Source organism: Ursus arctos, unplaced genomic scaffold (genome assembly GCF_023065955.2).
Source record: "Ursus arctos isolate Adak ecotype North America unplaced genomic scaffold, UrsArc2.0 scaffold_22, whole genome shotgun sequence".
Classification (NCBI taxonomy): domain Eukaryota; kingdom Metazoa; phylum Chordata; class Mammalia; order Carnivora; family Ursidae; genus Ursus; species Ursus arctos.
The window spans coordinates 19,508,028-19,520,684 of NW_026622897.1; the positions used below are offsets into that span (position 1 = coordinate 19,508,028).

The 12,657-nt window shown below is 54.7% G+C and overlaps 2 protein-coding genes across 2 annotated transcripts; one reads left to right on the forward strand and one right to left on the reverse strand.

Moving 5' to 3' along the window:
• The first annotated feature begins 215 nt into the window (after positions 1 to 215).
• Positions 216 to 8,476, forward strand: NRGN (neurogranin). Its single transcript, XM_026505509.4, has 4 exons — positions 216 to 360; positions 5,025 to 5,251; positions 5,507 to 5,524; positions 5,918 to 8,476. Exons 1-2 carry the CDS (start codon positions 346 to 348, stop codon positions 5,244 to 5,246), a joined length of 237 nt encoding a protein of 78 aa, XP_026361294.1. The 5' UTR covers positions 216 to 345; the 3' UTR covers positions 5,247 to 5,251; positions 5,507 to 5,524; positions 5,918 to 8,476.
• VSIG2 (V-set and immunoglobulin domain containing 2) lies at positions 6,659 to 12,647 on the reverse strand. Its single transcript, XM_026505507.4, has 7 exons — positions 11,691 to 12,647; positions 10,970 to 11,133; positions 10,148 to 10,355; positions 9,200 to 9,358; positions 8,168 to 8,287; positions 7,910 to 8,054; positions 6,659 to 7,223 (listed from the first exon to the last, which is right to left on the reverse strand). Exons 1-7 carry the CDS (start codon positions 11,938 to 11,940, stop codon positions 7,091 to 7,093), a joined length of 1,179 nt encoding a protein of 392 aa, XP_026361292.3. The 5' UTR covers positions 11,941 to 12,647; the 3' UTR covers positions 6,659 to 7,090.
• Between the last annotated feature and the right edge of the window lie 10 nt (positions 12,648 to 12,657).

Here is a 12,657-nt window from a genome sequence, read left to right on the forward strand (position 1 = left end):
TTTGGGAGGATGGGGTGTGTAGGAGGAATGGATGGAAGTGTGTAGGCGGAGAGGTTGGGGCAGGAGGGGGAGCTAGGCGGAGGGAGCAGGGAGGGGGCGTGGTCCTCCCTGCAAAATCCCCGCCCGCCCTGACCGAGGCTTCTCCTGATTGGCTTCTCGACGAAGGGCTCAGGTTACATTCGCGAGCAGAGCGGAGCGCGGGAGAGAGGACCCGAGAGCAGAGCTGCTGCTTCGGCGCTGGTCAGCGGGCACCCTAAGGCCCCCAGAGTCCCCACCCAGCACCACCCAGACCCCACCCCCGCCCTGCGCCAGCCTGTGCCCCAGCCAAGGACCCCCAACACCAGCATGGACTGCTGCACCGTAAGTTAGAGGGCCGGGGGGACCGGCACTCAGCTTGATCTGGGGCAAGGGGGCTCCCAAGAACCCTCTGGAGGGAGAGTAAGGGATGGAAGTGCATTTGAGGGTGCAGAAGACCCAGGAGCAATAAGGGGTGCCTGCTGAGACGTGGGTGGTGGGTGGTGGAAGGTACCGCCTGACTTGGAAGCCCTAGGAAAAATGCTCCCCAACTCGCGGGGGCGTCTGGGCGCCCATCCGCCAGGCAGTCTAGGTTGGACCGCGGACTCTGCAGGGCGAAGCTGCAGGTTAGACGAGAAGAGGAACTTCCCCCTGAGAGACACTGTAAACTAGCGAAGCTGCGGCGACTCCTTTCGGTCTCCTTTCCCCTGGCTTTCGCCCTCACCCCATTCCCCATCCCACTACCACCGCCGTGGGTAGGCAGACAGGATGATCTCCGTGACCCTCGTGCACTGTACAGCGCAGGGCGGGGGGGACAGTCGGTTCATACTGGTTAGCTCAGGAATGATGATGGGCAGCAGAAAGCCTAGTCAGTATGGTTCTGAGGAGGGGTTGGCCCGTCCCCCAACGCCTTCTAGTCCCGGAGGGGGCTGGGTGAAGTGACCGCGGGAGAGCCCTGCTGGCGAGGCAAGGAAGTGTCTGCAATTTGTCAGCGCCCACACGGAGACCTGGATGCTGCGAGTGCCTGATGCCAAAGTAGGTTGCTGTTAAGGTGACTTGGGTACGAAAGCGCCTGGCACAAGACCTGGCTCCTAGCGAGGAGTACCGTGATCATACTATATCAAATGTGTTTGTTTATTTCTTATTTTTAGTTATTTTTAGCCCCTACATATGGGGAAAGACTACTCCAAAGTCCTTGCATTCTCTGTCATTCAGTCAACCCAGCTAATGATACAAGAGGTTATGACTTTGCTCCCCACCCTCCAACCTATGGCTTACGAAAGGAAAAAAAAAAAAAAAAAGTGAGGTTTGGAAGGAAAGAATAGCCCAGTTTATAAGAGGTGAGACTTCCCTATTCTGGGTACCAAGAGGCAGAAAGAATTTAGGGGGCAAATCGTTGTGGTTATTATGATTTTGATTCATTAACATCAATAATATTGGTCAATTTGTGATTGCTTATCATGTATCTAACTTTATATTTAATCATCACAACAAACCAGATCTGCAGGGCTAAAGGACGAAGCAAGAGACAGCACCCTTGTCAGACTGGGGGGGGGGGGGAGAAAAGAGAGAAGAGGTGACAGGGGTTGAGGGCTGGGACAGGGCTGGGACTAAGCATCTTCCTACCCCATCCCCATTCTGTGGAGGTGGACTCAGCTGGAAGGGAGCTGGGACATGTAGAGAACAGAGTGCATCTGGGGTCTGGAGGCAGGGCCCTCTTTTTCTTTTTTTTTAAGTAAGCTGTACACCCAATCCCCTCGACGTCAACCCCCCTCGCATTTTCTACCCACTGAGCCAGCCAGGCGCCCCAAGGCGGGGCCCTATTTATCTTTTATTCTGGGGCTCTCCTTGCTGGCCATCATGACCTGGTGTTTGGGAAACACTTAGTTCTGCCTCTTTCCTTCTTGCCCCTTGGTAAGGAGGCTCAAACAGAAATGAGAAGAAGAAAACAGAGCTTTTTTTTTTTTTTTTTAAGAGGCAGAGCTGCTGATTCAAATGTACCAGTTGCTGATTTACATAGTCACGTATGTATATGACTTCCCTCCATTCACTTAATATGAAAAGGCAAAGAGACATTTAATTTTTTGGATCCTTTCTTTTCCTTAGTCTGCTTGACTTGGTCTAGCTGAACTCACAGAAATAATTACCTGCCCTGAGGCTTCTGAATCCCATCACAATTTGTTAGCTCTGTGGCCTAGGGTAAGTTACAAAATATCTCTGAGGCTCTTTTTTGACCTGAAGTGGGGATTAAGTGAGGTAATGTGTGCAAAGCACAGGGCCTGGCACATAGTAAGTAATAGGCAGGGATGATTTTTTTTTAAGATTTTATTTATCTATTTATTTATTTATTTGAGAAAGAGAGAGCACAAGAATGAGGTGGGGGCAGAGAGAGAAGCAGATGCCCCATTGAGCAGGGAGCCCTATGCGGGGCTCAATCCTGGGACCCCACGATCATGACCTGAGCCTAAGGCAGATGCTGCTTAACCAACTAAGCCAGCCAGGTGCCCCCGCAGGGATAATTCTTAAGGCTTTTAGGATTGGGGACCTAAAGAATTTATCCATCTAGGCCAAGTTCCAGTTGCGGCTGAAGAAACTGAGACCCCTGGAGGTGAAGTGATATGCCCCCTTGGGACCAGAAGCCATGGTTTCCTGTTTTACCTTCTTTTCCACCACTTTTCCACCTCTGGTTCATATGGAGCTCTCAGGCTTTAGAAGGCACCAGCCCGGAACTGTGACCCTTCCTGGATTCTTTTTATTCTCTCTCTAGTTCTGCCTGTGGACAGGCCACCGAGCAGCTCTGCCCTGAGAATTCAGCTGGAGGGAGAGGGAGCTGATTTGGGGGAGGAGCTCTCCCTGTTGTTCCAGATTTCCATTCTGGATCTGGTGGAGGAGGGTAGAGACAGCAGGTTGGTCAGCAAGTTGGTCACAGCATGGTTGGGGGAAGATACCCCTTCCCCCATAGCTGCTGGCCACGGATAGATGGGTCAGGAATGGGCTTGTTTGTTTGTTTGCTTGTTTGTTTTAAATCATTGTGCTCCATTGAGGAGAAGCTTCACTGTTGCCTAAGGATATCCCAAGAGAGGCACTGAGCTCTGACATTCAAGGAACACAGAAGAGTTGTTTATGATTACAGGTGGAGAATAAGAGGTCAGAGAGAGAGAGCTAGACCTGCAGAAGACAAAGAGTGCCAATCCCCTCCACAACCATACTGGCTTCTTAATAACTTCCTTTAACTGCATTTAAATCAATTGTGGGCATCTTGAGCCCAAATTGCAGAACTCTGAAGCCCAGGAAATGAAAACAGCATTGCGAAGTATGATGAGGGGAAGCCATTTTTGAAGAAGAAGTCTTTGTGGGGGGGGCAGGGGGAGGGAGAAAATTCCTAGAAGCCAGAGGGTCAGATCAAATGAGAAATGCCTTTTTAACTCCATAGTAACCATCTGCATCCCAACCCACATTAATGCTGTGCGTAATATTAAGCAACAAAGGCGCTCAGGGACTGAGGCCCTCTCCATTCCAGAGCCTTACCTCTAAATCAATACGATCAATTCCCCAACCTTTGCCTGTCTCAGCTAGGGCATGCTGTGGAAGACAGAAACCTGAGGCCTGGGGGTGGATAGGATTATTATAGGATTCTTATAGGCTGAACCATATGAAATTGGTCTGGTTGGTTTTTGTTTTTGTTTTTGTTTTTTTGCCTACAAAAACAACTATTTCACATCAACTTATTAATTAAAAGAATCATCATAATAGCTACCATTCATTGAGCAACTAGATTGTGCCAGAAACTGGATGTATACCATGCTGTTTATGCTTCCTCACAACCCATAGAAGTAGACATGATGATCCTGATTTCAGATGAAAGAGCTGAGATAAGAAAGCATTAGGTAACAAGAGGTAGAGCTTGGTTCATTTTCTTGACTGCCTTTGCTTATCCTGCACAATTGGGGTTGAAAGTATACTCTGGACTCTGACATACAAGGACCTGGATCTTAGGTCCACTAGTGACTATCTGTACGACCTTATGTAAGATTTATAAACACTTAAATCATCAGTTTTATTAGAGGTAAACTAGGATGACAATAAAAGGTGCGTCATAGCTTTGCCAGGACTAAATAAAATAATGTCTGTAAAACACTGTGTTACTGTGCCTGGAACACGAGAAGTGCTTAATGGGTAGCTATTGTCATAATGCCTTTTTTCTTCTGGAGCATACAACAGCCAAGGGCTTCTTGCCCCTCCTTGTCTTTCCTTTGTCCTTTTTTGGAGTAAAGCCTTCTCTCTGTAGCTTCTTCCAGACCACCTCCTCTCTGCTGTGTTTGAGTACCTCCTGGGGAGCATTGGAAAAGGAAGAATCAATGGCAAAGCAGTCTCTGGGCCTCTAGCCCTAGGTGGAGGGAGGCTGACTCAACAGGGGTTAGCCCCACCTTCACCCTAATTCCAGCTTTGAGCCGGGCTGTGATTTTTCTTAGGGCAGGGACTGGCCTGATTCTTCTACACCCTGTCCCAGGGAATCCTGGACTCAGAAGGAGCCCTTCTGAGCTGGAGGCACCCTTTGAGGACAGGGGGAGGAGCAGCCACGTCCAGGAGTCCCTGCTGCTGTTTACTGTCCTCCCAGCCCACCCTCCATCTGCTCAGCAGCTCTCCAGCTCAGCCCATGGTGATGGACCCTTCGCTCACTCAGGGCTATCTGGCTGTCTTGCACCCCATCCCACCGTGCACGACTCTTTCCTGAGTTGGAAATACAGCTGTGTCCACCTGATCTTGACCCTTTTTGCTTGCCGCTCTCCAGGAGGGACACACACACACACACACACACACACACACACACACAAACACACACCAGCCCGCGGCCCTTCCTCAGTCCTTCTCCAAGCCCGCAGCTCCCATCTCTGCGCTTCGCACTCGCGCGTCGCCCTCGTCCCGGTCCCCCAAGGCTCTACTCCTACCCCTACCCTCGCGAGGTCTCAGCCCAGTCACCCCACGAGTGCCCCCTGCCCCGCCTCCAGGAGAGCGCGTGCTCCAAGCCGGACGACGACATTCTAGACATCCCGCTGGACGATCCCGGCGCCAACGCAGCCGCGGCCAAAATCCAGGCGAGTTTCCGGGGCCACATGGCGCGGAAGAAGATAAAGAGTGGAGAGCGCGGCCGGAAGGGCCCGGGCCACGGGGGAACGGGCGGAGCTGGGGGCGCCCGGGGAGGCGCGGGCGGCGGCCCCAGCGGAGACTAGGCCAGGTGAGGCGGGCGGGGCGCGGCGGGCGGCAGGTTGCCCCTTCCCAAACCCGGGACCTGCCGAGAGCGGCCCCGCTCCCCCTCCGGAGGAGCCCGAAGACTACGGGCGGGCCGCGGGGTGGAGAGGGAGCTAAGGGTGGGGGACTACCATCCGAGGCCTGAGGTGGGTGGCTGGGAGAAGGCTGGGGGTGCTGCGGGTTCCGAGAGCTCACCTGTTCTCTCTCTCCTCCCTCCCTCCTGCCCCGCCCTGGACCGAAGAACTGAGCATTTTCAAAGGTAATGAATACGACTCGGAAGCGGGTGGGAGGCCTGAGGGGGAGAAAAGGACCAAATCCCCCACCTTTCCCTCTACCCGCCCTTCCCCGCCCCCCACCCCGAGCCTGCGGGTTTTCTGATGCATCAGGACGCCTGAGGCTGCGACAGGGACACACCTGGACCAACACAGAAACGCAGCCACCCCCATTTGGCTGCACAAACCCAGCCTGAGGCTATAAACACACTGCGGCGCACACACGCCCTGGCTTATTTCAGCTCAGTGACTCGGGTGGGGGTCTGGGTGACTGGGGTCCCCTGGCGCTCCCCGCCCTGGGGTCCCGGTTCAGGAAGGGAGAAGGAAGGGGGAGAGGAAGTACCGGGGAGGGCAGGTGCTCAGACCTTCTCTGTCCTCAGTTGCCGAGGAGAGATGGATGCCGCGTCCCCTTCGCAGTGACGAGACTTCCCTGCCGTGTTTGTGATCCTCTCCTTCCCACCAGCCTGCCAGCTTCAGGAGCCCTCCCTGCGTCCCCAGAGACCCCCTCTCCCAGGCAGGCTCCGTCGAGGAGTCGCTAAGTCCGTGCCCTTTTAGTTAGTCCTCCAGTCTAATATGGTCCCCATCCCCCCTTCCTTCCCACCCTAGCCCCAAACCCCGCGCTCTCACGTCTTCCTTCTTTTGCTTCTCGCCCACCTCTGCCCGCACCCCGCATGCCGCTCTGCCCCCGCAGCCTCCGTGCACTTCCCTGCGCGCACTGCGGAGGGCGCCCTAAGCGTCGCCCAAGTACACTCACTTAAAAAAAAAAAAAGTCCTTTCGTTCTGTGCGCAGATAAAGGGGGCGCTCTGCGTCTCTGTGCTGTTCGCGCCCCAGCCTGACCCCAGAACTTTGGCTCTGGGGTGACGAGAGAGGGAAACAGGGTTTTTATGGTGTTGGATAACTCCTGCTCTGATCATAAGGGAAGTACCTATTGCTCCGATCGTAAGGGAAGTACCTATTTCGCACCCCAACCCCACGCCTGCCTGTAATCTGCTTCCCCTCTCCCCAGCGCACCCTGAGAGCCGCCTCTCCAGCTCTCATCTTGTTTATGCAAACGCCGAGCGCCTGGTAGGCTCGGTGGGAGGAGTCTGCCGCGGCCCCGCCCCTGCCCCTGCTAGCCCCGCCCCCCGCCGGGCTCCTGGGGCTGTGGCCCGAAGGATTTTTATCTCCGTGTGTGCATGTGACCGTGCTGGGTTGGAATGTGAACAATAAAGAGGAATGTCCAAGTATTCAGAGGGTGCCGGAGGGGAGGGAGTTTGGGTGCACAAGGCCATCGCCTGAAGCTTGAGCAAATTTCACTTGACGAAATCAAAAAGTGGAGGTGAGGAGGAGTAAAAAGGGAAGAGGGTCTTGTTAGAACCTACTCTCTTGGAGCCAACCAAACTTCCCACCTACAGCGTCTCCTCTAGGACTCCAAGCCCATATCTTCGAGTACTGGTAAACACTCCTTGTGCCGCCTAGAGGAATGCGCTATGCCGACAGAAAGAACAGGGAGACGATATGGTACCCAAAGGCTTTAATTCTTGATATTCCCCCTCAAGGGTAGGGGGAGAAATCAGACAACCATAGGGAGCTTGGACTTGGTAGTCGTCACACTGTTGGCAGAGGGGGGCCTCTCCAGGAGCCCTTTGCTAGAATCAGCTCTCACAGAAGTGTGCTCAGAAATTCCAGGTGCAATGGCATCCTCCCTGATAGAAGAAAATTTTTGGTGAAGGCTGGGGGCATCCCTCAAAGGACCGCCCCCCATTCTCTGACTTAAAGACTTTAAATTTTTACTACACATGAAAATTATCTGTGGAATTTGGGTTGAAATAAAGATTCCACAACCCATCACACACACACACACACACACACACACACACACTGCTTCAGGAGGGACAGGAAGTAGCTGGAATCTGAATGTTTAAGAAGCTCCTGAGATAATCTGAAGACCACACTTTGAGAAATACTGCTCTGAGCCCTCTTCTGGACGACACGACTGACAGCTAACAGGGTGACAGAGGCAGCTCTTGCCTCTCCTTTCCTCGCTCCCCCACATGGAAGAACTAAACTCAGTTGAAGGCTCAGGACAAACCCAACTCCTGGCATCCACAGCCTATATATGTATATGAAAAGGCCTTAAAAATTGAAAATTCTTTTAAGTATGAGGAGGGTGAGGGAAGCCATGAACCAAGTCCTCCACCCCGTGCACCGCTCACACGCAAGCACACTTGCTCTACCTGCCACCCCCACCACCAAATCCCAGAGCTGAGCAGCACTCCTTACCCCCCAACAACCTGAAAGATGTCAGAGTTTGAGGGCTGAAGTCACCTACTCATAACCCAAGCCCTTTTCTCCTGTTTTGTAACCTCCCCCCACCAGCCCTCCTGCTCACCGAATGTCACTACCCCCATACATCTCCTTGGGCTTCTTCCTCCTCTCTTTCTGGAACCGTATCAGGCAGAACACAGCAACTGACAGGAACAGCACGCCCAGGAGCACCCCAATCACAGCCCCAGCCACTCGGCCTTCGGATGGGTCTAAGGGGACACAGGGAACTCAGAGGGCCAGACATTCCTCGGCCCCTCCGCAGATGTCTCATGCAGCCTCCCAGCCAAGGCCTTCCGCAGGGCCTCTGCCCAGCATCCCCTACCAGTCACAGAGAGCGTCAGCTCACAGGACGCACTGCCCATCTGGTTGGTGGCCACACAGCGGTAGGTGCCGGAGTTGGTCAGGGAGAGATTGGTGAGAATGAGCTGGCCAGACACTTCATCTGGAGGGTGAGGAGGAAGTGTTCCGTCATTCAGTCAGCCCACAGGGAGCACCTACTATGATGATCGTATATTTCATTTCAGCCTTACAGCAATCCTGTCAGGAAAGGACTAACCTCTTTTATTGGGGGGGGGGGGGCGCTGGCTCAGAGAAGGAAAGTAATTGTCCGAGGTGACCCAGAAAAGAAGTGCCAAAGCCACTGCCACTTCTACGCTCTTTCTACCCTGCACAGCTGCCTTTTCAGGGGAGGGGGAGAAGGCACACTGGGGGAATTGGGGTGGGATGCTGACTGGCTGATGTCAGGTTCCTGGGTGGGGTGGAGAGAAGGCTCGATTGCTAGGAACGGTATCTTCTGGGGTGGCCCAAAGCTCACCCAAATGTTTTACTAAGCTGCTTACCCTCCCTTTAGAAGGCAGAGCACACACCAGATGATCCAGAGGGCTCTCAGGATTGATAAAGGGGTGTGCCGGGGCTGGGGCAAGGGCGGCACTGGAACAAGCATGTGGAGGCAGAGAAGCCAAGGCTCTTGACCAATTATCTGGTTCCTCCCAAGACGCTGACTAAATGATTCAAGCCAGTCCATGCTACCCTGCCTCAGTTTCCTCTCTGGGCAGCTTGGAAATGATTCACGACCCTTAAGAAATCCCCAGAAGTGGGAATCATAGAAGACCTCCCTGCCTTCCACTGTCTTCCAAGATATCAGGAGTACACGTAACTTGAGAAATGCTCCCAGGAGCACAGAGCCACGGACTGCAGGAAGACAGACAGCAGGGGACAATACAGGACACCAGGAAAGAAGCAGGGAAAGGTACAGCAGTCAGACCCACAGGCACAGAACCGATAAGTGAGGGTGTGTGGACCAGATTTGCCCAGGTCCTGGGTATCCCTCTTCCCTGATGCCCTGGGCCCTTACCTTGCACCATGCTGCCAGGAGAAGGTGTAGGGAAAGATCCAAGACGTATCCAGTTGTACACTGGCCTGGGGGCTCCCTGGGAAGAGCTGCACTTCAGTGCAGCGGAGCCTCCCACGGAGGTCTGACCACTCTTACTGCACAGGGGACTACTGGGGGGCACTGCAAAAGTCACAGAAAGTACCTTAGCCAACTCTTAGCTCCGCCCCCCTCCATAAGTGCTAGATTTCCTGCTCCAGTTTCCCACCAAATAATAGTCCACTTCTGTCCACATTCCACTGCATCCCCAGGAAATGATTGCCCCTATTGGAAATACTGATTGTTAGAAAATTCTCCCTCATATTGAGCCAAAATCTGTGTTAATATAATATCCTCCCATTCTGTCCCAATTTCTGTCCACAAAAAGAAATGAAAAATCTCTCCTCCACAGGACAAGCCTTCAGATCTCTGAATGCAGTTGTTATGCACCTCCTAAGTCTTCGCTTTTCCATCTAGACGTCCCCAGCCTCTTTAGCAGTTTCTGCTTGCTCATCTCCGAGCAGCTTCTGGGTTGGAGTGAGATGGAAACTCTGAACACAAGGTTGGTGCCTAGTGACAGGGGCCCTTGTTCCTTTAACAGCCACTCCCCTTCTCTGCCACTGACCTCAGGAAAGACAGAATCTGGGCTACAAATGGGACGTTCCCCCCAAGATAGAGTTGTGGGGGCATGACTCAGATCCCTGTATATGGGAAGGGGTTTCTCTTTCTTAAACCCTTTGTTTTTAGGGACTGAGGGAGGAGGCATTCTTTGTGGAGGGTGGAGGACTTTGGGAAGGAGGTATTTTCCCTTGGGGTCCCCAGTGCAGTGTGTGCTTGGGCTGGAAATCGGGGCTATGGGGGGGGGGTACTTAGCAGGGCCAGTGCTAGCTTTCATGGTACATGGGTGGCTGGTGGGTCCCCAGCCTGCCTTACCAAGCACAGTAAGGTTGATTAGCCCCAACCCATTGGTGTAGAAATCTGGCGGGTTATTAACTTGGCAGAGGTAAGTTCCAGTGTCCGAGGGGTAGACATCGGTCAGTTTCAGGGTGGCCACCCCTGCTGTGGGGGGGTTCTGAAGCAGGCTGGCCCTCTTTGCCTTAGAACCAGTTGGATACAGTTGGCCGTTGGTGAAGTACAGGATCTGGGGGGAAGCAGGAGACACGCACATGCGCCTTTTTCTGACTGGCATCAACTGGACAGTCCTTTCTCAAAAGCAGGCAGAAGAAGGTAAAAGAGGCCCCTTCTTTTATACCAGACAGGGAAGCTAATGCTCTGGAGCCAGAGCCAGCAAGGTCTCTGTCCCCAAATACCATCCCTTCCCAGGTGCTAAATGAACTAGTTTTATTGCTTTTAGCTAAGCACGGTTCTCGATTTGTGGGGGGGGGGGGGATTAATGCAAATATTCCTGGAAGGGGCATCATTTGATCCTACTACCGATCGCCAGAGCTTAGCGTCAATGGGCTTATTAACTGAAGCTGGGACTGCGCTAGGACAGGGGAGTTGCTTGCTGGAGCTAGGGGAGAGAGGTTGGATATACAGAGCCATTTATGGGATCTGGAGTCTTGCAGACTGTGGTCCTAAGAAGATCTAGAAAGAGTCCACTCACGTTTTCATCCAAGCATGCTGATCCCCCAAACCCACCCTCTCTGACCTGCACCCTCATCCTGGGTGGGCCTTCTGTTCCAGCCTCTCCCAGCCAACCCCACCAAGAGGACGGAGGGCCGCCCCACTCCAGCGCAAGGGCTGTCAGCTCACAGGATGGGACTCAGAGATGGGCTTCCCAGGCTGCACAAAGCTCCACTCCAGGGCGAAGCTGTCTCCCACCGACGTGCTGTAGCTGCAGGTCAGCTCTGCTGTCTTGCCCACGGGGGTGCTCAGGGGCTCGGCGGGTACCTTCACCTCCACGGCTAGCCCGGGGGCTGGGGGACACAGAGCGAGGGGAGGCCGGCGGGAGAAGCGCTCAGACGGCCCCAGGCCCGGGGCTGGGGTGGAGTGGAGGCCCGGCCGCAAATCCCGGTGGTGGTCTGGGGGCCCTGCCCAACCCGCGGCTCCCAGAGCCCAGCGTGGGGCAGGGCGGGGGGCTCCCTCCCGGGCGGGGGGCTCCCTCCCCCCTCCAGAGCTCAGCTCCCTCCCCTCAATCCCTCCCTTCTCGAACCCGGAGGTTTCCGGGAGGGAGGAGCACACATCTCGGCCGGGTTTTGTGGGTTAAAGGACCGAGACTGGGCCAGGTATGAGGGTGTGTTTGTCAGGGAAAGGAAAACAATAGCCCGGTGGTGGTTAAACCTCCCGGGAGGCCCAGCTTCCCGCCGGCTTGCGTGACTGTGTCCTGCGCCCGCCCGGCCTTCGACGCCCTCTCCCCGATCCCGGCCCGGCGGACCCCCCAGCCTGCCCCGCGGGACCGAGCCGACCCCAGGAGCCCGGAGGCCGGCCCTCTGCCCCCCAGCTGTGACCGTGGTCCCGCCCGCCGCCGCCTCACCGCCCAGGCGGACGAAGCCGAGCAGGGCCCCGCAGAGGAAGGGCCCTGGAAGCCGGGCCATGGCCGCGTCCAGCCGTCTGTGCGTCGGTCTGGGCGTCTGGGTCTGGGGGAGGGAAGGCAGCGCCCACAGGGCAGCCTCCTCGTGCAGGGCAGGAGCGAGACTGGCTATCTCAGAGCAAACAAGGGGAGAGGCCGGTGCCCTCAGGTAAGGAAATGCTCCTCCCTCCTCCAGCCCCAAGACTGCAATCATTCTAGCCCTACACCCTCCTGCCCAATTTCTGAAGCTGTCAGGCTCCGGGAAAAGGGACTGGGCTTGGGTGGGCACCCCAGGGGGAAGGGATCAGATCTGGAGCACTCTGTAGACAAAGAGTGGCCCCGGAAGAAGAGGGAGGCGGTCTAATTACCTGAGTGGGCAAATGGACATCACCACTTTGGGGTCCCGCCCCAAACATGAGCCCCGGGCAGAAGACCCTTTCTGACACCTTCAGAGATTCTTATTCCTTCCGAGCCCTTCTTTTCTCTGAGATCCCTTCTTTGGCACCTTTATCACCGCTTGCTCCCCACTCCCAGAGCCACTCCATTTCTCCGAAGAGAAACTGAGTGTTGGAGGAGACCCCACCCTTGATAGGAAAGGGTGTGGCAGACTTGGGACACACGCCTGCACCCTGTCCTGTGTCCAGGTTTCCCTCACTACAGGGGAAGGCAAGAAGATGTGTTTGTTAAGGACTCAGTGGTCTGGGAGAGGGAAGAACAAGTCAGGTTTCTCCCTCCTGCCCTTAAGAGGAAGCAAGAGATTAAGTGCACCCACAGCCCAAGTCTGTGAGCACTCAGGCCCTAGCAGAAAGGGCACCAGGTTTCATCCCCTTGCTGCTCAGAGTGGGTTAGGGTCTTCCTGGCCTCAGACTTTTGGGACCTTCCCCATGCCACCTGATAGCAAATGACCCTTTTATTTTTTTTTTTTTTAAGA

Excerpts from the sequence above, each read along its gene's own strand:
- VSIG2 (XM_026505507.4), bottom strand. The coding sequence starts at position 11,940 with ATGATTGCAGTCTTGGGGCTGGAGGAGGGAGGAGCATTTCCTTACCTG. Across the intron at positions 9,359-10,147 it reads AATCAACCTTACTGTGCTTG|TGCCCCCCAGTAGTCCCCTG; the intron begins GTAAGGCAGGCT and ends TGACTTTTGCAG. Across the intron at positions 8,055-8,167 it reads GCTGACGCTCTCTGTGACTG|ACCCATCCGAAGGCCGAGTG; the intron begins GTAGGGGATGCT and ends GTGTCCCCTTAG.